General features: G+C 50.3%; 1 protein-coding gene across 1 annotated transcript in view; it reads left to right on the plus strand.

Moving 5' to 3' along the window:
• The first annotated feature begins 10,433 nt into the window (after positions 1-10,433).
• The window catches only part of Pcp4 (Purkinje cell protein 4), a 52,909-nt gene continuing 37,270 nt past the window's right edge, over positions 10,434-26,072 (plus strand). Inside the window, exon 1 of the mRNA XM_047565167.1 lies at positions 10,434-10,553. Coding sequence (XP_047421123.1) covers positions 10,545-10,553 — 9 coding nt within the window. The 5' untranslated portion in view covers positions 10,434-10,544. The remainder of the gene's footprint in view (positions 10,554-26,072) is intronic.

A 26,072-nucleotide genomic window follows, 5' to 3' on the forward strand; every position in this document is an offset into this window, starting at 1 on the left:
GAGTGGTGACTATTTGGATTCCCTCGCCACCCTCCTAAGTGACGCACAGTCAGTGGAATCAGAGGGCTGCTGGGGAGGTTTGTGGCTGTTTGCTTTCTGTCTACCCCTTTCTCTAGCCCCACTCCACACACCTCCTAACCTCTGTCTTGTTTATTTGCCTGGCTTAACCCCTAACATGGGGAAGGGACGCTATGATGGGATTTGAAAGGAAAGCAGTCCTGATCATAAACCCGTACCAGGAATGAAACAGGATCAAATACTTTTGCATCATGACCTTATAAATGGCTTCCCTGGGGAAAGAGCTGGGTGGAGTCCAGAAGTTGTAAGTTGCAGCAGCTGACCACCTGCTTCACTGGGATTTTCAGGTGGGTGTCCCGTCCTGTGGAATGCAAGATGCACCCCTCTCAAGACCACACTGCTGTCTCCCGGGAGCTGTGTGGCCATGGGTGACCCTATGATAGCTCTGGACCCCACTCCTCCTCTGTGGCCACTGAGCAGGCTTCCTGCACTGCAGTCAGACCGCTTGTCTCTCACAACCAGCTTTCACAGTAATTTCTGGGGCCAATTACTAACTTCTGTGAACCACAGTTTAAAAATATTTGTAAAATGAGGTTAATAGGACTACCTCCCTTATTAGGTTTTGTGAACACTCACCATAGTAGGACATGTAGGGTTCTGGACCCAGACAGCTTCATCAGGAGGCAGAAAACACCCAAACTTTGGACCAGACATGATTCAATACAATCATTGATAATGAAGAATAAAGTTGTCAACTAGTTGATAAGGGGATACAGAGAACTCTAAGGTATCACAGAGGTTGTGCAACAGTCCAGCTCTGGGATGTCTCCCAAAAGACCATGTGTTAAAGGTGTGGTTCTCCAAAAGCTTCACGTTACTGGGAGATTGTGGACCCTTTAAGAGGTGGGGCCCAGTGGAAGGGCTCCAGGCATTGGTGTGTGCCCTTGGAAGGGAGACCTGCTCCCTTCCTCTCTCTCTTGTTTCTAAGTCATGAAGTAAAGCAGTTTACTCAGCCATGTGCTCTTGCCAAGACAGGTAACCCCATGCCCAAAACAAAGGAGACAACTGATCATGGACTGAAACCTCTCCAGCTGTGAGTCAAAAACCTTTTTCTCTTTTTAAATTAATTATATTGTTATAGTAACAGAGAGCTGGCTAACACAGGCAGCAGCAATTGCAGAAAGCAGCTACTATCTTTTGAACTGGGAAACAAAGGAAAGAACTGAGGTTATTAAAATTTTCAATCTAATGCAAAGGACACTAGGGAGCTAAAATTCAGAATTCTGAGTCAGGTGCGACTTTGCTGGTGCTGATGTCTGCAGTTGTCTTTAGGTCTTCAGGTGTCTTGGCTGCTGATGGTTCTACAAATGTGGGGAAAACCACAGTTAGTTTTCAGTGGGGAGGATGCCTCTCCTTCCTCCTCCAGCCTTGTGGAATTTCTACCCTGGCCCCTCTTAGAAGCCTGGAAGTGGCTGGCCAAGCAGAAATGTAATTTGTAGAGTCTGAGAGTCAGGATCACAGAGCAGAGGCACAGGGGGAAGACTCTATAAGACCCGTTACCTCTGCCATAAATTTCTATGAAACAAACGGATCATCGTTTTCTGTCTTTTTTTGTACACCTGGTAATTTTTGGATGTCAGACATTGTGAATGTCATAGTGTTGAATGCTAGATTTTATTGTATTTCTTTGAAGAGTGTTTTCCTGGAAGGCAATCGAGTAACCTGTGAACCTGTTTGGTTCTGGTAAGATTTGCTCTTATGCTTTGTTATGCTGAGTCAAGAGCAGCCTTGATTCTGGGAAGCATACTAGGGCATGTGGGCCTTTACCCAATGCCTGAGTATTTCCAGGTTGCTCCATTATGAATCATTTCTAGTTCTGTGGGAGCTCTGGTAATTATTCAGGGACTTTTTCCTGGTCTGGGGAAGTTTTGGCTTCAGGGAATTTTCTTGCATAGATCAGTATCCAGAGACTCCAAGGAATTCTTCCTTCATAGATCTCTGCAATGTTCTCTGTGGATCCTTTCTCTGCTCTTCAGTCTTGCAAACCTCAGTCTCCTGGAGCCACTAGGTAAAGGTGACTCCTTGGCTGCATCTTACAGAATTAGATGGTGTGTCCACTTCAGCAGTAAGCACTCAGTCACACCTCTGTTGACATAAAATGGGGACAATATCTTGTATCGGTGGGGCAAAGACTCTAAACCTTCAGGACTGGGATGGACAGAAGCTGGTGGACAAGAAAAGAACAGTGTGTGTCAATTCCAGTTGAGGTGGATTATTGTCTTCTGGGCAGAAGAGTTCTAGTAACTTCACCTTGCATCCAGACATTCGCCTGGTCTCCTGAAGGCTGGTGTATCAGCAGACCACACCTTTTGGTCCTCCCAGATGAGGAAGGAGAAGGTGCTTCCCAGATCAGTGACCACACAGCATGTTCCTGGGGCCATATTGCTTTCCTCTAGGAAACACCACATCTGGCCCAGTAGATGCAAGGGGACTGCGGCTTGGTTGATGTCTTCCAGGGCCTTCTAGATTTAGGTGGAACCAGACGAGTAGGGAAGAGAAGTTGGTGACACCCCCGACCCCAGCATCCTCTAGGTCTTTAAGCGTAGCACTATTTCTGCCGGTCCATTGGGATGTGATATAATTTTTAAACTTATTATTGCAGTTGAGTGGGGCAGTTTCAGAACTTCTGCTTGACCATCCTCACTGTGAGATCTCAGGCCAGGGACCCAGTGCGGAGGCTTTGCCAGTTGCCCAGTGTGTCCATTTCCAGGGGACCCTCTGAGCTGGTCCTGTGTCAGGGCTCCATTCGTGTTGGCCCCTGCACTCCAACAGGGAGGCCGATGCTGTGGGTGCCCAGTGTCCACAGGACTGCAGGCAACAGTTTTCCCAGTGTTTGGTGCTCTCCTTTCCCGGGAACTGTCCCTCAGGCTAATGATTAGCGGTCCTCTTGAGGAATAACTTGGAGAATAACGGCACACGGTGGCCTTCATGGAGGTAGAGCCTCGCTCCTGGGACCTGGCCTCCCTTTCGGTCAACTGCTTCTGGGTTGGAAAACTGGCTCCACTCTGAGAACTAGGCCGACTCACCTGGGTGAAGGTCCTACTTCAGGTTCTGGTGTAGGTTTGATGAGATTTTATAGACCAGGTTTCTCAACTGCAGCGTGATCAACATTTTGAGCCAGATAATTCTTTACTAGGAAGGGCATTCTTCCAAATCGAGGCCTACTTAGGCGCACCAGTGGCCTCCGTGAGTTAGAGCTGTGTGAGACTCCTGGTCTGCCCAGGTTGTAACAAGCAAAAACGTCTCCAGACACCGTCGATGCCCCTGGTGTGGGATGGAGGGTGGCCCTGCCCCTCCTCGGAGAACCGCTGAGCAGGAGAGCTCACATGCCTGCTGCTCTCTGGCTTTGCTCCCTGGTGCCGTGTTTTGCCATGCCTGTCCTCATGACGCGCATCTGGCTTCTCTTGGTCCTTTCCCCTCTTTCTGGTGCTTACACTCACTTCCTCTTCCTCTTTTTTTTGGGTTCTGGGGATTGAACTCAGGGTCACTTGACCGCTGAGCCACGTCCCCGGCCCTACTTCGTACTTTATTGAGAGACAGGGTCTCATGGAGTCGTTTGCTGAGGCTGGCCGTGAACTCCTGGTCTTCCTGTCAGCTTCCTGAGCGGCTGGGATTACAGGTGTGCACCGCCCCACCCGGCTACACTTTTGATGGTTGAATGTTGCCACCTGGCCTCTGCTACTTCTGGATCCTACCGTCCCGGTGGCTCTCAGGAAGCCGGTTCTGTGATGGCTTCCCCTGCCCCAGTACCGGCTGCAGAGTCCTGACACCACTGGGCTGCTCAGGGATGCTGTCCCCGACCAGCACGCCCCTGACTGCTTTGGCCCAGGCGAAGCCCTCCCAGCCTCCTCTCTAGCACACGTCTCCTCTGAGCCTTCCATCCCCCTTCCACTTGGTGCCATAGAGGCTCTGGCATTTCTACTGCAGCCATTTAAACCTTGACCTGTCACAACTATGGGCAGTTGAAATGCCATTTGGGCAGCTTGTTGGTGTCATCTCTATGAGAAAGAGAATGTCCGGGGGTCCATTATCAGCATCCGGCCTTTAGCCTTAGATGTAAGATTGCTTGGGAAAAGCAGCAGGAGGGGAGAGCAGAGTAGAAGGTTACATGCAGGTGACACCAGAGTGAGAAAGATTCACAGCCTTTGATCAAAGGAGGTGAGCAGGAAGCAGCCCACCTGACCACGGCTATGTGCCCAAAGGCGCTCAATCCAGGGAGACCTTCCATCAATGGTCAGCCAGGGAGGTGGGGACAGCTACCATCTCCCTTAATAATCCAGCGGGAGGCAGTAACGCCAGGCGATGCTCTGGAAGACTGTGCACTCTGCAGCCCTCAGTCAGTAAGGAACCTGGGAGGAGCTGGTGCTCTAGTGGATAAAGTGCGAATTGTAACGCTCTGGGGTGTGCCTGCTCCCCAGACCCCTGATCTTGCAAGACTGTCAGGAAGTCTTGCTTTCTGCTGTACCTGTGTCTCTCAGTCCATTCTCTGGGTTTGGACAGGGAGCATGTTTCTCCCAGGGTCTTGCAGGAGAGTCGAGCCCCGTTTCCGGGAGGTTTCCATGTTGATGAGCATTCTCCCGTTCAGCTTGTGTTCTCTCCCACCGCTGCCTTCCCGCCTGATCCAGGGCCCTAGAATCCAGCCCCACGCATTCCCCGCCAAGATCTGTCCTGCAGCTCTCTGGGGCCCAGCCCTTTCCTTCGCTCGTCAGGCTCAGCCAGTGCATGCAGTGGTCTAACTTCAGGGTGGCCTGGTGGCCCGGTGGACAGCTCCTGGGACAGCAGTATGGTCTTCCTAGACAGAAGCCTTCGCTTTCTCTTCGTGCTTCTGGAGGATGACCTGCAGCAGCAGCAGGAACCAGTCCTATGGGCCCTGTGGAGGCTCAGAATTCAAGTGCTCCGAGCGCGTCCATCCAGGACTCTGGTTCCTCTCAGTCGGACCCTGACAGTGGCAGAATGTACCCCACACTGAGAATTTAGCTTTCTCTGGGTTCTGCTGGGCCCATGGAGCTGCATCTGCCTGTAGCTCGTAGCAAATGAGTCTTTTGCTGGAGAGGCCCCAAGTTCCATCCTTAGCCTTGAGTTCTTCATAATGACCCCAGGTTTGCCTTAGTTTTGTCCGCAGCCACCTGGTTCCATTGTCTGACGTCCTCTTTCCCACCTACTTCTCCACCTGTGGCTACGCCCCCCACCCCCACGTGCCTTCTTTCCACAGGTGTGCCACCCTGCTTCCCCAGGCCAACGCCCTAGCTCTGCAGGCGGCTGCACGCAGCAGGCCCCCAGGGCGCCTCCAGGAGCAGGGGCCCAGCTCCAGGTGTGCTTCTCCCTCTGCTCCGGTTCCACTGAGCTGGGTTGGAGCACCTGGAGGCAGACGGAGATGAGACTGTGGAGTGGCGCTGGCAGTGGCCTTGAGCGGACCCACATGGGAGTGAAGGGCGCAGGAGGGACAGGAGATCTGGGCCCTGCTTCAGACAGGTGAATTAACCAGCGGGCCCATGCAAACTCTGGAGCCAGGGTGGGCCAGGGAACCGGGCCTCGGCACAGCACACTGCCCTGGGGCCAGGCAGCTCCCCTAGGCTGAGAGCAGTCTCTCTGGGGGCACAAAGTTGGGAGTGGTCCATCACTAGCATTCTCAGTCACTGAAAGGACAAGCCCCTCAGTTCTGAGAGGGTAGGTTTGGTGGTCTACCATGTGTCCACTGTGGAGCTGACCTTGACTCTGGTCCAGATGCCTTAGTCAGCTTGGGTCTGTAACAGATCATCCCACCCCAGGGGGCTAAACAGAAGCGATTTGTTGTCTCAAGATTCTGGAGACCACACGTCTAAGATCATGGTGTCACAGGGCTGGCTCCTCCTGAGGCCTCTCCTCTCTACTTGGCGTGTAGTCGCATCTTCTCCCTGTGTCCTCACATGGTCTCCTCTTTGTGGATATCAGTCTTCTTCTAAGGACACCAGTCATTTAGGCTAGGACTCGCCCGGTGGCCTCACCTAAACTTGATCATCCCTTTAGAGGCCCTATCAACAAATACTGGCAGGTTGGGGGTCAGGACGTCAACGCATGAAAGTTTGGGGAAACAATTTAATCCACCACACCCGGGGAGCAGGCTGGCTCTGCAGAAAGACTCATCGATCAGCAATTCTGGAAAGCACCGTGGAGAGCAGATTGGAGGACTTCGCCTGTTTGAAAGTGGGAACAGGAAAAATAATTAAGAACTCCACAAAGCACAATTCCGAAAGCTGGCAGGGCTGCTAGAGTGGACAGTCCTATCGGCAGGTCCACAGTGTGGCCTTTAGCACCGGCAGGTTTGGCATACACATGTCCATAGGGCTTTTCCTCAAGGTCCAGGCCTATTTGTGGGACCGGCTTGGACAGTTAATTAGGCGAAAGGAACTGTGTGTGATAAAATGAACTTTTCATCCATAAACAGAGAATAACTTAAAGTTTAAGAACACAGCAGCTTCAGGTAAGATTGCAACATTAAAATTAGGAGACGGACCGAGGTCCACAGAGCCACAGGATGGTTTCGACCCCGCTGTGTCTGTCTCCTAGGTCTTTCCCTTCTCTTCTGCTGGCTGGCACCTTTGAAGAGACAGAGAGACCTCTGTGACTTCAAGGGATAGAAGACGTCCAGATCTATCTATTATATGAAGTGGCCACACAGGTGTGACCAACAGCTCTGCCAGCATGGGTGGGCAGTGGGCAGCAGGACTGCCGTGCCATGTCATTTGCTGATGCCCTGCCAGGCCACAGCCCAACATTCATGCTCAGATGGTTTTCCTTCAACGTGGCGGTGAAACCCGTCACCATCTCAGTTTAAAACAGGTTCTTTTGGTCAAAAAAATATTTTAATTTATATTTTAGAAAGCTGGATTAAAATTTGGCAGTAGAGATTCTTGAAAGACCCTCATCCTCATTTTCAAATGAGAAAATGTTTACATGCTGGGTTTGGAAAGCGAAGTCTCACGTCAGAGCAGGAGAGCTTGTGTTCCTATAGCAGCGTCATGCTAGCCACTGCTGGGATGTTCCCTGGGCAGTTTTAGGTGCCCTCTCTGTGCTGGCCACCAGGCCAGGTATGAGCAGTAAAAGAGTGACCAGGGTGGTAGGGGTTCCAGGCATGGCCTCTCCATCTTTCAGGGGCTGAAAGCCCAGAAGGGGAGACAAGACCTGAGAAAACCACTCACCCGTCAGTGCCCTGTTAGAATAGACGCCTTCGGGGAGGTTTACAGGTTTACCTTGTAGATTTACAGGTTCTGCAGACTCAACCTGGAAAGCCTTCTGGCGTGGGGCCCACTGACACCTGTGGGTCGGCAGAAGGCTGGAATCTGGAGGAAAGGGTGAAGCTCAAGGCAGCAGGAAAGACGAGGAGTCAAAGACAGAGTTCACGGCTCCACCGTTAGGGTGGGGGATGCTGGGGCTCCGGGATTTGTAGGTACCCAGAGGCTGTCCGCCTCAGCCGCAGAGCAGCAAAGGCAAGAAGGAGAAGGTTGGGCCACGCTGTCTGTTCTAGGGAAGACCACCACATTTTCTGTGCTGAAGGCTTCTGGTCCAGGGTCAAGACAGCACTGAGCACTCACGGGGTGGGCACCGGGGGCCACGAAGCAGCCAGATGTGGAGCAGCAAAGTAGGGGAAGGAAGCAGGAAGTGGGTTCTTTTTATCCCCGCCCTAAAACTGTGCACAAATGATGCATTCGACGCAGAAGTCTGATGAAAACCCCAGATCATCTGTGCACAGTGTCACTGGAACTTCCAGAGGTTGCCTGGCCCAACTCTGCCCCCTGTGGCAGCACTGTGCCTGCAAGATGAAAATGATCTGTCCCTGTTACATGTATCTTTCTTCATGAATCATAGACCATAGGTCTGCACTGCAATTCAGCAAGGGTGAAGCGCTCTGTAAGATCTGATGTACGAAGGCGTAGATCTGATTCTCCCGAAGTTCCTGCCGTATCTATTTCCCAGCTCAATATATTTGGAGCATTTATTTGGCTGAGGCTGGCAGATGCAAGGTTTAATATTTCCGTATTACCAGTGGAGGAAATCAGACACCAGGCAAGGGAGAGCCTGCGTCAAGTTCAGGCATGAGACTCCTCCTGCACGAGTCCCTTCTAAGCTTCTGGGTCTCCATCCCAACTGCTATGTAACAGTACTTGGATGAGCTGATGAACGTCAGACTGTGGGGGCATGTTGAAGCTGTTTTAATTAAACACACACACACACACACACACAACACACACACACACACAACACACACACACACACAACACACACACAAACACAACATGCACAAACACACACACAACACACACGCACACACACACACACACACACACCACACACACAAGCACACACACACACACACACACAGGCCACCTCCATATCCACCGGTTCCAAATCTGAAAATTCAACCAACTGTGGTTTGAAAATATTTGCAAACAATTCTGTTTGTGCTGAACATTACAGACTTTGCCTCTTTCTTAAACAATAGAGTGCGTCAACTATTTCCATAGCATTTACCTTTTTAGGTGGAATAGGTCATCTCGAGGTGGCTTAAAGGCTATGGGAGGATGTGCAGAGGTTATATAAGGGATGTGAGTATTTTAGTATCCACTGGGGTCCTGGAACCCGCCCCCCGGGACACTGAAGGACCACAGGGTATAAAGTAAATAATAGCCAAGGAGACCCTAAAAGAGGTGGGAGAAGGGGAGTGGGCAGGAGGCAGGAGAGGAAGGAAGTCTGTGAAGCTTGGAAGGATTGAGGCCAGCGCGCGAGCGCCTGTGTGTCCCAGCATTGCTTCAAGCTGTGCTTCTCAAAGTCGACCTCTTATCAGAACCACGTGGAAGAGTTAAAAGTCATTTGTTGTCCTTGTCCCTGGGGAGTCCTTGCATTCCTCGGACTGGGCTGGAGGGGCACCGCAGCCCCTGAGAGTCCATGGGCAGCGGGTGGAGGTGTGCCGGGTGCCAGCCTGCAGGTAGAGCCTGCCCAGGAGCAGGTAACACAGTCTGGCAGGTAACCCTGGGGCACGACCTCACACAGTAGCGTGGCTCCCCCTGTGTGGCCACCCTGGACATATGCTGTGTTCGAGCACAGGCTCAGCTCCCCATGCCCAGCAGGAGGTGGTGGACCTACTAAGGACACCCTGTGTAAATGCGTGGGCGTTGCCTGCTGCACGCAGTGACGTCATTCCCCTGAAATACCTCTGGTGCCCTGTCACCTGTACGAGTTTGCCAGGGCTGCCACAGCAGAGTGCCACAGCCTGGGGCTGAACCGCAGGTACCCATTCCCCCACAGTCCTGAGGCTGGACGTCCCAGGTCAAGGCCTCTCAGGGCTGCTTCTTCCTGGGGCCTCACTCTGTGGCTTGCAGAGGGTGTCTTCCCACTGGGTCCTCACTGGTCATTCCTCTATGTCCTGACCCCCTCTCAGAGCCTCAGGCATAGACTCAATGCCTATGCGTGGCTCTGAGGTAGGAGGACTGGCTCCCACGTGGAGTCTCAGGAGAGACCAGGCTTCTGCTTCGAACTCCCACACTCTCCTGTCTGGGGAGAGCCGGAGGGTGACAGGGCCAGTGTGGGCCCTGCTCCCATGAGCAGGAAGGACATTGGGGAAGAGACACTTGATGTGGTCTTGCAATCTTCCTTCCTCGGCTAGGACCTAGGATGCCAGTGTTCATCGTGTCTGCAAATGTTCCCTGTGTCCGTTAAGGGTCGGGACAGAGCCAAAGGGCCGAACCTCTTCCTAGAGAGACTGGACAGGGAGGAGGCAAGGAGACTGTTACCCACGTCTGGGGCCCATGCTGACTCTCCTTCCCCAGCTGGAGGGGTCGTGACAATCACAGATAAACTCAGCTGCTCTTCTGTCTTGTCACAGAGTGACTAAAAATCATGAGAATTCACCCGCATGCCCTGGTCCTGCCCTAACTCTGTCTGCTCTGTCCTTCTAGCCTGGACTAGGAGCAGGAGGATAGATTTGGGGCAGGGGATGTGGGAAGAAATGCCAAACTGAAAAACCCTGGCTTGTGGCCCCAGGATGGTGGGGACACTCACCACTAGGAGAGCCAGGAGGGACAGGACAGCAGGCACTCCCGCTCCTGGGAACGCAGACCCCCCCCCCCCAACGCGGACGCTGGAAAGCATCCCGTCTCTCCACGTGGGCACCTGGTGCCCCAGTAAACCAGCGGGGCACCCCTGTGGCCGCCAGGCCCCCCGCCTTGCTCTCCCTGGAGTGCGGCTTCCTTCTCCCCGCGCAGCGCTGGAGCGGCAGCGTCCCCGCGTCCTCCTCCCTCCACTAGGTGGCTCTGGCTGCTCTCGGATGGCTGCGGGCGCCCAGGCAGGTGAAGGAATCCCATTGGCTCACGGGAGTGTGATGCCACCGGGCAGCTCTTTTTAAGAGAAAAGCCAGGACCTGGAGCTGCGACCCCCGAGCAGTGCTCTGTGCCGAGCGGGCGGCGGGGACCAGGCGGCCAGTTGAAGCCAACATGAGTGAGGTGAGTGGTTCTCCAGCTTGCAAGGAAACTTGGGGACGGGGGTCTTCCCCACGCTGCGGCTCAGGAATCGCGCAGGGCTCAGGAGCAGTGCCTGAGAGGAAATCAGCCCTGCAATTATTTGCTGTGAGGACCGATGCTCGGCAGGTCTTGGGTGGAGTGGCAGCACAGAAATTGGTTAAGTTTGCAACTTTTAAAATCAGCCTTACCAAGAGGAAGGGATGAATTGTTTGATTTGGATTTTATTGTGACTTTGGAAAATGCTCTGGGTCTTCAAGAGAGGGATGGCTTTATTCTCATGTAGATTCGTGCTTCTCCCGGGGAGCGTCTTCTTGTGTTTCCCAGGGTGGACAGCGTAGCAAGCAGCCTCCTGGGGAGGTCGAGCCTGGGGTGAGGATCCACACGGGTGGCATCTCACGCAGGCACACTGCCCATTCAAAGTGCACCTGCAGTTAATCACAGCGCCAGAGAAAGACACAGACGGCAGGACGGTGGACAGCCCACGCCAGCACTTGCGGCTCCCCCAGCAGCGGCACTGGTGGAAGAGCAGCTCATTTCAATGGAAAGTCGCCTCTGACTATGTGTATACGGAATGTTTTGTTGGGGCGAACTGGTAGCTGGTGTGTTTTAAAAAGACTATAATGGCTTTCTCTCACACAAGGCAGATGTCGGGTGTAAATACCATCCTCATTCAGTTCCCTAACCCTGCCAAGTCCTTATTCATTTCCTCTTGGTAGGCACTTAAATGATTACTTCTAGAGCTCTCTTATCACTGTTATCTTTTAAAAGATCTGTCGGACAGATGGGTGACCTGTGTTGGAAGTCTAGAGTAAAATCAACAACTTCAGAATAAAATCCCTCCTCCCTCTCTTACCTCTCTGTTGGGTGATTTGGGATATTGACGTGACAGGCAGAAGGCCGGAGCTCTGACAACTTAGGGACAGGGCTTGGGATGAGCCAAGAGCTGGAGGGAGGAAGGCAACGAGGGGTGGGAGATGGGCAGTCTCTGCAGGTCACTGGGCAGGCCGCCAGGCAGCTGTGGTGACAAGGGCGGAGGGCTGAGTGCTATCCCCAGGTTCCTACACCTGCCTCTTCTTTGAGTCTCCTAACTATCCTGTGAAGTGGGTGCCATTATTAGTCCCAATGGACAGATGAGGAAACTGAGGATCAGAGAAGGGAACTAGCTGGTTCAAGGTCACCAGTGAGTGGCTGGCCGAGCCAGGGCTTGGACTGCAGTGCCTGGCTGTTGGCCACCAGGTGCTTGCTGGTGTCTGAATGCAGGTGGATTCTCTGAAGAGCTGAGGTGGGAGGCCAGGAAAAGGAGGGTGGGGCTCTGATCTAGGGCAGGTCTGTTGGGGGCGGGACTTTCTGCTGGACCCTTGGGGATCTCAGCAAGGTCTCCTGTTGGTGGTCAGCTCACCTTGCTCACCACAGGAAGAGATGGCAATGCAGATGGTTTTTCTTTATACACAACCTAGTGGTTAGGAGGAGCTAGAAGCCAGAGAGCCCTGGGTCCCCTTTCTTGGTCAAGTCAGCTGACCTGGAACATTGGCTCAGTCGCTCATCTCCTGTGAGGCTCCTACCTGATGTGGTCCTCATGAGCTCTGCAGGGTGCTTGAGTGCTTGGCGGGTGGACCCACTTACCACAGGTCCCAGGGAAGGGCACCCCAGAGCTCACCCCTTGATTGGATCATAGCCTGGTTTCTGCTGCACGTGTAATTAGGTGCTCTGCAGGTCCCGCCCCGCCTCCAGCACATCCCGAGATGGAGCACTCGGCCTTTGTTCCTGGAGTGTGGACAAAGCTCCCAGGATGCAGACCCTGCTGCCCCTTGCCCCTGCCAGCTCCTCCTCTTTGTCACCTGGCACCCATTTCCTGTAGCCTTCCACTATGCAGCCCCACCCTCTGACCTCCCGCCCCTGGCTGCCTTCCAAGCTCCTGGGCATGCATTCCTTGGAGAGCAGGAATTTGTCCTTTGACTAAAACTTAAATCTGCTTAAAACATTTAATAAAGTGGAACAGAAGCTCCTTTCTGGGCACTGGATTCTCCCTTCAAAAGTTCTTAGTTGGATGAATTAAAAGTGACTTCTAGTTTTAATAACTCTCAGGCAAGGATGGATTTCAGTGACCATTTACTTGCTCTTGTAACTAGCAATCAGAGGGCCAGAGCAATGATTTTGTCAGTTTTGTCCGACCTCAGGATTTTGGGGGGATCTGGTGGGCAGGTAGTTCCTGCTTCTGTTACCAGGTTAGTGCTGTGTGAAACTCCCGAACTCAGGCTCTCTGTTCCATGGAGCAGGTGCAGAGAGCCTGACTGGGCAGGGAGCACCTGGAAGGGGCCAGAGCTCCCTGAGGTGGCTCCCAGGTCCTTCAGAGGAGAGGACAAAGGCAGCATGGCACACTGAGTCTGGGGCTGGCTTTACGCAGGGCAGCTTTACAACAGCACTGTCTCCATCCCTGTGATGACAGTTTTTGGAGGAATGACATGTGATTGAAAAGAGCAACTCAAGTATTGCAAGGAAATAAAGTCCAAATTTAGGGCAAAGTGAGAGTGTGGAGGTGGTTTGTGGGGGCGTCTAATTTACATTTCGGTATTAAAGTGTGTCAGATGTGCCTGGAGCAATCTATGAGATGAATTGGGAGATAATTTAGCAGAGATCAAAAATGCAGGCTGAGGTCTATTAGCTGGATCAGAAACCCAGCTTACAAAGTGCCTTATCATCTTGCCATTGGTCTCACGTGCTCAAGAGAAAGCTCCCTTTGTTTTCAATCCCCTAAAAAAAAAGGGCCGGTTTCTCACTTAGGTATCTGCTTTTAAGTTGCTTTTCCAAAGAACTATTTGGTGGGGCCAGGAGTGAGAGCTTGGTGGTCCAGGCACACATCTGGGGGGCTGATGTGGGCCGTGGCACACCCCTCGCCCTGCGGGGAGGTGGGTGCGGAGACGTCACCAGTTACATAACACACAGCTGGCAGCTGTTAGTGAGACTGGAGGCCCCTTGGGAAAAGCCTCCTCCCAGCCCCAAGTTTCCCGTCCTGTGGGCTCTCTCCTGGCTTCGGCTAAGGTGGGATGGCATAGCTCAGGGCCGTAGCTCAGGGTGGTTTTCCATCTGGACCTCGGCCACAGTGAAAGGATGATGCCTGTCAATAGCACAGTGTGAACAACACTGGCAACGTCTGTGGGCAAATCTTCAGACACACACCTCTGTCCTGAGCCCAGAACAGTCGTCACTGCCGTGTGTGTGAATCGCAGTGTTCTCCAAGGAAGCTAGACAGCAGGGACGGGCCTCGTCCTGGAGGGACGTTTTTCAGGGGAGGCTATTCACACTTAGATCTTGGGATGAGGGCTTAGAAAAGATAGGAAGTTCTTGTTTTTGATCAAAAGTAGACATTGGTTTTAAAATATAATGCAACATTGTTTTAGGGAGCAAATGCTTAGCTCTCAGGGTAACCCAGTGGAGGGGACAGATAATAAATAAAACAGTTCTAAGATAAGAATTATTATTGTCGTTTTGTGTTTCTTACGATGTTATTGGGCACTGAAGTGGATGCGGATGGGCGATTAGGCTTGTAGGGAGCTGTATGTTTGGGAGCAGTACGTGGGGATCCACGTGAGGGTAACCACGTGGATCGTAGATTTTGCAAGTGGGCCCAAAGACCCAGTAATAGAAGGTCAAATGGCAATTCACGTCCTTACATAATTTTAACCTCATTTGGGGTGTAACTGGGTAACTGCAGTGGAGAGCCAGGAAGATCCAGGAAGATCCGTTTGATTTTGCTGGTCCACATGTGAGGACAGACACTCTCTGCTCTACTTGGGGATATTGAGACACTGACTGCAGCTTAGATTTAAAGTTTGACTTTTCCTAGCAGGGAAGAGACCCAAATTAAGCATAAAAATGTGTTTTCTGGGCTGGTGATTGTAATGGAGTACCATAAAATTTATTTCCCATCCTGAATTTCATTAACTAATGCCACAGGATTAAAGAATTTTCCTGTTTTTCTTTTGAATTCTAAGTATGACAGAATGCAAGCTGTATTATTACTTTTTCCCAGAAAGAGAAACTGAATAAGTGACTCACAGTCGGTTTTATTAAAGGCTTATTAGAGCGGTGTGATCAAGAGGAAAGGAACCCATGAGGTTTGTAGTGGCAAGTCCCTTGAATTCATGGCGACACCTTCTCAGCATTTTTGTTTAACATTCCATCTCTTCTCTCGCGTTTCATTAGAGGTGTTATCAGAGGTGGGAGATAGTCACAGTTTTTTGATGCTCCTTCTACTCTTAGCCAGCTGGGTATACTGAAGTATTTCAGCACGCATCTTAAGCCTCCAGCTTGGGGTTTTCATTAATTTCAAATGACTTTCTGGAAAGGGCTTCACACTGGGGGAGGAGAGGGATTTCAGGTGCTGCATAGACACAGGTTTATATTATATTTGAAAGAGACTTTTATAAAACACAGCTCCTCAAGATCATGCTGTGAAAGTATTACCAGTTGCTTATCATTGATCAGAAGGGTCCTCCCCAGGCTGTGAACTTCCTGGCGGGGACAGTTCTAGGTTGTCCATCAGGCCTAGACCCTGGATCACCTCCTGGCTTAGGTCTAGTTACCGAATGAATTGATGAGTTCTCAAGAGAGGATTTGTCAGTTAATGTAACAGACGGGCCAGGGGCTCTCTTCTCTAAATGCTGAGACTTGTGGTGGAGGTGTGTTTGGAGGGACACCGTCCATATTTTGATCTTTCTCCTGGGTGGAAGCCTGGGTTTGCTGTGCAAATCTGTCTGAGTGGGAAAGGGGTACATGGGCATATTTGCAAAACAAATGCTCTCCTGGCAGGAAGTGAGAAAAAGCAGGAAGTGTCTCAGCAGAAAGAACTCCTGACATTTGTAAAAATGTCAGAAAAAATTTGAGGGGGCATGCTAAAATTCTAATGTCCATATTCCATGTTGTCTTCACTGAGACTGTTGGATTTCAAACGAGAGAGATGGTATAGAGACAATTCAGAGAACTCTGAATACCCTGGAAATCTGTCTGCTGTATTGAAACAGAAATGCAGTTTGACCGTAATTAGAGGAGAATAAGAAAGAGTCTAAGCAGATGTTTAGAAAGAGAGCCCCCAGCGTCAAATCACAGTTAACCAGGCAGTAGATTCTGGCGTATTGTTGGAGGTAAAATATATCCAACATCCAGAAAGCAAGTTGCATGTGTAAATGTTTAAACTAACAACTAAAAATATTATCAGTAATTTTAATATTGTTAATAGTGATTAAAATGAATACTTTCCTTAAGTACTCTTTGAATATTTTAATATTTTAAGTTAGTTTATGTTTGAACTAGGACCATATGACAATTCCTACACAAAAGGAAATCCATACAAATTGGTTCTCTGGGGAGTCTGGAGATTGGACTGTGACCTGGGTCGCTGTGTCCCTGTTTTTCACAAGGGGATCTCTGCTTCTGTCACCCCAGCCATAAACGATGGACTATTCTCATCCCCGTTCGAAATGAACGGAGGCATAAACAATGAATAAATGTTTTCCATTCTACCGGGAACGGGTGCCTTTTGAGGACAGATGTGAGAAAGTCCTGCAGGTCTTATTTTGTGCCACAAACAAAATGCCCATCAGTGACTCAAGCCTATAAATCCATCGTCCACTTCTGGCTGTTTTACATGGCAATTCAGCCCAAGTCACACCTTCCAGGCGTCACCGTGCTTGTGTATTGTTTGTGCCTCACAAATAGCTTTAGATTCATGCTTCAGAATCTCACTGAATTACTCCTCATTCTGTTTCTGAAAGGAAAATGCTTGGCCATATTTATGACAGTACCAGGGAAAAATCAATCACCCCGTAAACGCCATTATTTTGTATTCTACTCTTAACCTGCCTCCTTCTCAATCAAAGTGAGACAAATCAGAATCTTAAAGCAGGGACAAAGCGCACCCCTCCCCGCAGAATCTCCCGGGGAAAGGGAGCAGAGCCAGCAGTCAGACCCCACCGCGAGGCCACCACCTGCTGCAGGGAACTGGGCCCGAGAACAGGGAGGCCGTCTCTCAGTGAGGTTTCTGCCCTCAGTTGCAAACAGAGGTGGACTTGGATGAGATTAAAATGGCCACAGTCCACACGATTCTGACCTCCACCCAGTGTTGTCCATGGCGGCTTGGCGAGAGCCACTTCTCCTGAGGCTGAATTCCAAACCTGGAGTGAAGTCGTGAACAAAGAAATGGCCATCTCTCCCCACGGCACCGCACCTGTGGCTTGGTGATGATCTTACTTTTCTACAACCCTGAAAGGAGGACTCCAGAGGTTGACCATACTCATGGACACTGTCTCAATCAAAGATGGGCAAAAATATAACAAGAAATAAGAGTCTATCTCTTTCCTAAGGTTTTTTTTTTAACTAATACATAAATTTGCCCATCATGTATCTAAATTCCAATACCTAAAAAACAAATTATTCATGCTTTAAAATTTAAGTTTCTTACATGTATGATTTCCTTATTAAGTCAAACTGTTTTGTTAGGGGTTTAGAAAACGATGGCTTTTATTTCTTGAGCCTAGCATGAAGGTTAACTGCACCCAAGGTTTTCTTTTTCTGATTGTACATTTCTCCACATTTTTTTTGTCGATGTACAAAGAAATCCCTAACAATTCTGAGCTTGGGAGTGACCATATTGGAGCATCTGGGGTGCTAGAGTCTTGGTAGCTGAGGGGTGAAAGGTCATGAGAGACACCAGCATCAGCACCACCCTGTCACATCCAGGATGGGGGACAGGGCTGAGCCTTCCTTCAAAGAATCATCTCTTAGAGGTTTCAGAGAGTTCCGGATGGAAACAGCAGGGAGCACAACTCCAAACCATCAAGCTGCCGGGTCCCCTCCCCAGAGCAAAGGGAGGGGTTGGGCGGCGTGGTCCTCATGGCCTCCCTTCTCTGGCTTCTCCACTATTAGCAGTCACTGTCCTGAGGATAATCCTCTGACTCAGCCTGTCAGTTTAGTGGCTCTGCCTCCTCAGCCCACCTACAGATCCATGATAGGACACAGGGATGGTGTCCACACGACCACGGGTATCGAAGAGTGTGATAGTATGCCCCGTCAGGAAAAAATCTTGAGTATAAACAGAGATTCTTAGATTTCTTTTTAAATTACACATATGTACTATGGTGCGAGTATAGTAAGGTGCAGTTCTAAAATATACTAAAAACACAATTTTAAAAGAATCCGGGAATGATGAGACCAGCCAGGCTTCCAGCCCCATTGTGGATCGTGATGGGTGCATCGACCTGTGCCCAGTGTCAAGTGACAGCGTGTGCCTCTCAGAGTGAGCGGACTGCGGGGATGTGGAAGGTTGTCACTCAAATCCTCTCTTGGTAGTCTGTGCTGGCAGAATCCATGCCATTTTCAATCTGTGATTTATTGTGTAGAAAACTTGAAAGTTGCCATCTTAATGGTTCTTAAGCGTGTGGCCCAGCAGTGTCCAGTGCACTGACGTTGTTGGGAAGCCCTTCTCCAGATCCTGCCAGTTTGCAAACCCGTCGAACAGCGGCTCCCTCCTTGCTCTCCCCCGGCCCTGCAGACCCGCTCCACTCACAGGCTCCGCTTGTTCGACCTCTTCGGATGCCGACTGTGAGTGGGGCTACGTGACATTTGTCTTTCACTTCTCTTACTTGGCTTGGTGTCTTCAGGGTCACCGTGCGGTGGCAGGCGACTATTGAGTAGGGATTATTGAGAGCCCCTTGCCCCTGTGGGAAGGTAAGCTCTGTTAAAGGCAGGTCGTGGAATCCGCAAGTCCCCCTAAAGGAGCCCAAGGGACTGAGACCCAGCACATGGTGACATTCCAGGGGCATGTCATCGGTGAGGGTGGTGGAGACAATTCCCAGCTCTGGCTTCACCAGCCCATCAAGGCATATCCACCCCACGCGAGCTCTTAATGAAGCCTGATTCCTCGCTGATCTTGGATCACAAATATAAACACATTCTCAAGTTCTCTTCACGCTGAGTGACTGCACCCTAAGCACCCTGCATCCTGGAGCTGCCGTCCACGTGGTCTGTGCCAGTGGAATCTCCTGGAACTGCGCTGTGCACGACCTGTGTTACTGTCCTTGCCTGGGCTGGAGCCAGCCTGCTTAAGGACCACTGACCTAGAGAAAGCTATGGTTTCTGTGTCCCCACTTAGATGTCAGAGACTGAACAGGGCCTTGTCATTTCATTCAAAGTGGCCATTATATGTATTTGAGGCAGGGTCTGCTAGGTTGCCCAGGCTGCCCTTGAATTCCTGGGCTCCAGTCATCTCCTGCCTCAGCCTTCCAAGAAGCTGGGACCACAGGCATGGGCCACCATGCCTGCTTCAAAGTGTTCATTTAAAAATAGGGACAAGTGACCTAAAATTAGTCTTGCTCAAAACCACAGAGCTCTTTAGGAAAAGCGGTGCCCGTTTTGCCTGCACGTTTCCCATCCTGCTGAAGTTCCAATTTCCTGTCAAGTTCTGGATACAGCCCAGTTCCTATTGCACCTGTCCCAATTCCATCAAGACTTGGACAAGAAGTACACTGAAGTAGACCAGCCCTGGGTATTTTCCTTGTCTTGAGTAAAGAGCGAGCAGGGACAGCTGGCCCTGGCTGTCTTTCCCTTGGGGGCCTCCGCCTGTTTTCGGGGTTCTGGTTTCCACCCCGACCTCCTCCCACGGCCCCCACACAGGCGAAGGTGACAGATGCCGGTGTCCCCGCTGCACGCCACTTTTCAGCTCTCTTCTGCTGGCCTGCCGAGTTTCTTGTGCTCGCCCTCCACGACTCTGTGGGAATCAGAGGGAGCATCGTGAAGGCCCAAGTACAAGACCCTGAGGACGTGTCTGTCCAGAGAATGTCAGTCCTTGCTGTGGTCAACACTGTCGCTGCGTCCTCAGCAACCACATTGGCCGGGCGCATTTCTTTCTGTCAGCTACGATCATGAAATTGCAAGAGACTGTGTCTTCTACGCCTTTCCATGTCCCCAGCACACAGCATGGGACAGACAGCAGGGTCTTAGGATCTGTGATGTGTTGGACTCCGGCTGCATGGGTGAGAAGACACAGCCCTGGCCCTCGGAGAGACCATGGCTAGTGGAGAGACAGGGTCAGAGAGCGCTAACTCCAGTCCACAGAGAACAGGTCTGGTTTGTGTATAAACCAGGTGCTGGGGACACGCTGGATTCTGGTCACGGTGCAGGCCGGGAAGAGAGGCAAGGCAGAGTCCAGGAGAGTCTTCCCAAAGCAGCCATGCTCACAGAGGTAGGGCGTCCACACACTCGCTGAGGATCAGGGCCATGAGCACTCTCGGGTGGTGGTGGTGATGATACGATGATGATGATTTTTTTTAATTTTAATTTTTTGGTACAAGGTATTGAACCATGGAGCCACATCCCCAGCCCCCTTTTAATTTTTATTTTTTTAAAATTTTGAGACAGGGTCTCTCTAAGTTTCTCCAGGCCTCACTAAGTTGTTGAGGCTGGCTTTGAACTTGTGATCCTCCTGCCTCAGCCCCCTGGAGCTGCTGGGATGCTATTGGATGTTCTTAAGAGTCATGCATTTCAGAACCATCTGAGAATTTGGCATTCAGAACCATCTTAGAATTTAGTGTGTGATGCCTGCACATCAAGGCGGATGCTATGGTTAAGTTTTAACTGCTCAGTGTTGAAAGCTGCTTGGAACATGTTGAACTTTTCCCCACTCTTATCAATGAATTTGGGGGCTCTATTGACTTTTCATATCTACCTTTAAAAGTGTGAAGTGAAAAAAAAGTCTCTAGTACATTGGAAATAGGTCACACGAGGACAGTCACTTACTTTTTTTCAAGTAGACACATGGTTTTATTTTAAAATCTCTATGTTCTAATTGTGAGAAATGTGTAGGCGAATTTGAAGGTGACTGACCTGCCGGGTCTTAGCGTTTATCCATGGTGGGATATCACGGTGCTTCTTGGATCTTAGGGTCCCTGGAGGCTTCTTGACCATTGTTATTATCTTCTCCTCTTTTAGTCTGTTCAAGGAATGGACTCATCCTATATTTATAGCTCCATTCTCACATCTGCTTAAGTCCTGTCATAATACCTGGATAATATCGTTCCGTGTCTCAACTATTATTTCTGGCTATGTTCTCCACCTCAGAAATGTGGGCTATTTAACTCTTCTTGGAGAAAATTTCTTAAAATAGACCTAGCAATTTGTCAAGCACCTCCACCAAATACCTCCTTCAAGTTCACAGCTATTTTTTCATCTAGAATTTTTAATCTTTTCCATCTTTCAGCCGGCTCCTTGCATTGGGGGGCATATTTTATGAATTTCCATGTCATCGGCTTTTTGCTGAGTTTTTGCTGAGTTCTTGCTGAGAGCCAGATTGGCTGAAATTCATGTGAGAGTTCCCCCATGGTTGAATTTTGGATGAGGATTTCGAATTTTCACATGTCAAAAATACAAATGCAGCTAATGTAACTTCAGTGCTACGAGAGGTGGCCTGCGGGGGAACACTTGTTCTTGCTCCTAGGCTCCGGTGACACTGCCCAGGGCAGGGACGCAGGCCTGAGCCTCAGTTGGATCTCCCGATCTGTCAGAAATGAGCTGTGGGGAGCGGGAACTGTCCTCATCCTGTCCACCCATCCAGCTCTGCCACAGACCTCTCTTGAGGGGACATGGCTCAGAGTCAGGGTGTCCAAGAGAGCTCATGACTGAGCTGGGGCAGGACAGTGACAATCTGTGGGACCCAGTGAGAAACAAAAGTACGTGCCCCTTGGTAAACACCATTAAGAGTTTTAGGACGGTGAAAACAGATCACGAGGCCCAACTTGGGGCCCTTCGGAATGTGGCCCAAGGAGACTGCCTAGGTGCACCCCCGAGACCAGCCTGGGTAAATGCAGGTGGCCTGATGACTTTTGAATGAAAAAGAAAGTAAAGAAAAAAAAAAGGAGAAGAAAAGAAAGGGGGAGTTGCTGAAACTTAACTGTGGCCCTTGGAGCTTCCAGGGCCTTCTATACACTGTGCATTTCTTCCATGGCCAGTGGGGCCTTTGGAGAGCCTGAGTCTGGCCCTGGGAGGAGTGGGGCTGGGGTCTTCCCCACCTCTGTGGTCCCTCCAGGCCGGTGTGAGAAGGCCACCTAGCAGTGAGCCTGAGTAAGAAGCTGGCTTGGCCGAGGGTGAGCTCGGTTGACCCTGAGAGCTAGCGATGAAGCAATAAAAATCCATCAGAAAACACTTCCAATGTGTGTGTTTATGTGCATTTGAAAGTGTATAAATGCTACACTCCAACTTTAATATGAAAATCCCCTAATTCCAATTCATAAGCTCCCCCTTGGGTATTGGTTGCTTATTCATGTGAAAGGTCACAGCGGCCAGGTTTGTCCCATGGCTTTTGCTGTTCTCACATCTGGCCTCGCCTGCTCTCCTGGAGCGTCCAGTGTGCAGTGGCCACAGAACACAGATACTCAGACCCGGTCAAGTGAAGGAGCTTACTCTGTGGGCTTGGAAACAGTCGGCCTCAGCCACATGGGGTCGGCGGGTGCAGATGGCCGTGATCTGGTGGTCCCTGGAAGACAATCTCTAAGTCAGAACTGGGTTTGTTTTGCAGCAAATTAATGTGTTCCGGATTTCAAAGGGATGCAAAAGTGAAACTTGGAGCCAAGGTCCATCATGAAGGACAGAGCCATCAGACAGAGTGGGCAGGTGGTGGGGCCGTGTGCATGCTCTTTTGGACAGAGTGGAAGAGTTATAACTCCCCAGAGCAGCTGGTCAGTGGCCCTGTAGCTTTTGGCTAGTCTCCTGACCTGTCTCATTGCACTTTTTGAGCCAGAACAGTTGATTTAGGACCAAACATTCCCCTTACTTCTAAAAGAATACACCAGACTTCTAGCACATTCTGAAGCTATTTTCATTTTAGTTAAGTGGGGGAAAAAAAAATCTGTTTCTTTATTACCAAAAAAGCAAGTCCCCAGTTTCGGAAGCTCGGAACAGTCATTCAGGAAAGTCACACTTGGCATCCCACAGTGCCAAATAAGCATCTGCATTTCATCACAAGAAGACGCTGCCGAAGCCAGGGCTTCAGCTTTTAGAGCCAGTGTCCGTAAGCGTCATAAAACTCACTGAACATGTGGACGGAAAACCAGGGCCCCTGACAGCGAGTACCGAGGGAGACCTGTGTTTGTGGTCCCAGGAGCGGTCGCTGGATCTCGAGAGGGAACGGAGACTGGACACTGAGCACAGCATCGCCAGGTTCCAGGACCACCCTGTGGAACGTGTTCATCTATCTTTTACCTAAAATGACCCAAATGGTTTCACATGCAGAATTTTGTGTGATGTCACGAATATCCACACTGGTCCTTGAAAATAAGGAAGGGCAGGAAATGTGATTTCCCCTCTGCAACCAGATGGACTGAAATGGTTGCACAGTTGGTGGCAGAAGGTGTCCTCAAAGACAGGGCTTCCATCTTCCAAGTCCATGTTTTCCCCTCTGAACAGGCGAGAATAATGGTAGGTGCCCTCACTTCCAAGTTGGTCTGCCCAAGTTCAAATTACGCCCTGGTCACTTGGCCTCCTTGGGCACGCCAAAACCTCCCAGCGTCTTGGGTTGTGCGTCTGTCCAACTGGGTGCGTGGTAGTGTGTGTAGGGCTGTTCCTATAGAAGTGTTACGGCACTGCTGTTGTGATGGAGAAAATGTGGCTGCTTGCCTTTGAAGCCTGGAGTCTTGGTGCAGGCAAGTGAAAAGGTCTTTGCCAAACTCGGAGGCATCATCTATTCTCTAGCCCTCCTTGGGGCTTCTCTTGGACAGCTCCAGGTTTGCGTGTGTCCTTTCTTTCTTGCGTCCCTTTTCGTTCACTTAATGAGGACGCCAAGTGCAGGGCAGATCACTTCTGGTTCAACTGTGGTGGAGCTGGTGCGGCCAAGCCCGGGATCAGGCAGCACCCAGGATGGCTGGCTGCTGGGGACCAGCAGGGTGAGCCTCGAAGCCCTCTCCCAGCCCTCAGGGCTTCTTCCTCCCATTGTCCTGGGTCTTCCTTTGCCCTTCTCTTGATTGGACTCAGTATAGCACTTTGCAAGCTGTATTGGGCAAGCGGTCGGAACTGAATCTGGTGCTGTAGGTGAACTGTGGCCAGTTCCTGTCCCGGGGTGACCACATGTGGGTTTTCTAGCCTCACATTAGCTTCTCTGGCCTGCAAAATACAGAAGTGCTTGAGAAACCCCAGGGTTCTGGAGGGGCAGCCATGCTTGCTGCTTCTATCGATTTCCTTATATCAGAGATTTCATTTAGTTCCAGAAAACTGGTTCTGCCTGCAGGTGTCCCCCTGGTCACCTCTATAAAGGGACTCTGCCTCGAATGGGTGCGCTGGGCCGTGTCTTGCTCTTTGGCTGGCAGCACTCCATCCTCTCTGTCCTGACTCCGCTGGCCAGCCATCATTTCTAGCAACAGGGAAAGAAAACGAATCTCTGGTGCCTGCTCTGCCCCACTCCAGTCTGGGACCTTCTGCAGTTTCTGAGAACCTGTTGTTGATTTTGGAGTCTGAGCCTCTGTCTGAAGGCTCACCCTATCTTCTCCCAAGTGCAGCAGCTGTGCTGGCAGGTTTCTGGTCTACCCAGCAGCCGCCTTTATTCTGAGGATAATCCGAGGAAGTGACGCGAGTGATAGAGGAAGTGGAGGTGAAGGGAGGGCTGTTGGTCCCACTGCAGAAGGTGTGTGTGGACGTCCGTGTGCGTGCAGCCCCTAGACCTTCCAGAACCTTGGGCCTCAAGGACGGCCGAGAGTGGGTCAGGGTAACTGCTGCTGTATATTGAACCATGAGTCCTTTTATCCAGACTTGTGGAGTCTGCAGATCGGACAGGGCATGCCGGGGTTGTGCTGGGGCCACCTCGTTCCTCCTTGGTCCCTCAGCCCATCTTCCTCCTGTACTCTCCCTTTCAAGGGGCTTGAACCCGAACCACAAAATGCGTCTGGGCCAGAGTCAGAGGTCCAGGAAGCTTCAGCAGGAATTAGTAACTTCACGCCTAACGGGCAGGGGCTGCGTCCTTGATGAAGAAAAGGTCACAGGATTAGCACTCGCTCTTTGAATTCTCATGACAGCCATGTGAGGTACATGTTTAATTTGAATTAATTCACCATGAAGAAGAAATTGGCAGATAGAGCAGCTGAGGCTCCGAATGGTGTAGTCATGTTTTAGGGTCATCCGAGCCTATGTGGCCAAGCTAGATGTGCTTTGTTTGCTGAGTCATACCACAGGTTGAGTACAGTAGCAGGGAAACAGGCCATCTCCCTCTCTCCTCTCTCTCTGTCTCCTTTTACCATTACTACGAGGTCTGATTCCTTTCAGGGACCAGGTTCTGCAAGGTAAGCATATAATACCCACAATCCAGCAAAGTAGTTGTATTGTTATTCCTATTTTATAGAAGCAGAAACCGAGGTTCACTGAAGTTGTTTGGCTTGTTCAAGGTCACAAAGCTTCTGTGTGACAGGGCTGGATGTCCTGAGGGGTCCATTTCCAGGACACTGTTCCTCCTTCTCCTCTTCTTTCTTTTTATTCAAGTCAGGCTTTTCAAGGTGTAGTTTCACATAGTCACATCTCCCCCTTTAAGTTCTATGGCTGGTGAGTTTTGATATGTCTACAGTCTTAATTGAGATGTAGACTACTGATTCTCTCGAAAGTTCCTTTGTGTGCCTTCTGAATCAGTATGCCTCCACCTTTCACCAGCACATTGAATAAAACGAGTCCAATTATGGTACTTACCAAATAAGCCCAAGGTGTTTACACTGTTTCGAGAACAGCATGATCTTACAGACTTGCCAATAAAATAACTAGAGTGCAGCAGTCCTCTCCGTTCACGGGGATACAGTCTAAAACCCCTGCAGATTCCTGAAACTGCACACAGTGCCAACCCTACCTACTGTTTTTCCCCAGGATATATAGAAGCTAGCAGTAATAACTAATAATAAGAGAATAATATAGCAATATACTCTAATCAGTTATGTGAATGTGCTCTATCTCAAATATCTTAATTCTTCTTTGCACCCTAGTAACGTTTTCAGAACTTGGTTGATTGGAGTCACTGAAACTGCACATAAGAGGGGCGCTGTACTTCAACCCCTAATAAAGGCTGCCTTATAGTGAACAGCTAAAGTATCAGAAATGTAGCGGGATGGCAGAGGGTGATGGGAGCTGTCTTCTTTGTGCACTTCTGGGGAATCTCAGCTGTTGGCAAGCAGGTTTTCTGCTGCAACGTGAGAGCCTCAGTTCTCCTTTTCTTTCTTTTTTTTCATTTTTTATTTGTTCTGATGAGTTGCACATGACAGTAGAATGCATTTATACATTTTGATAGATCATGCATAAATGGAGTGTAGTCTCTCATTTTTCTAATTGTACATGTTGCAGGATCACATCGGTCATGAGCCATACATGTACCTGAGGCAATAACGTCTGTTTCACTCTGCTATCCTTCACCCCATCCCCCTTCCCCTCCCTTTATTCCCCTCCACCTAATACGAAGTAACTGTTCTTCCCTATCCCTTGCCCCTTTATTGT

The sequence above is a fragment of the Sciurus carolinensis genome, chromosome 9, assembly GCF_902686445.1.
Source record: "Sciurus carolinensis chromosome 9, mSciCar1.2, whole genome shotgun sequence".
In the NCBI taxonomy this organism is placed as follows: Eukaryota; Metazoa; Chordata; class Mammalia; order Rodentia; family Sciuridae; genus Sciurus; species Sciurus carolinensis.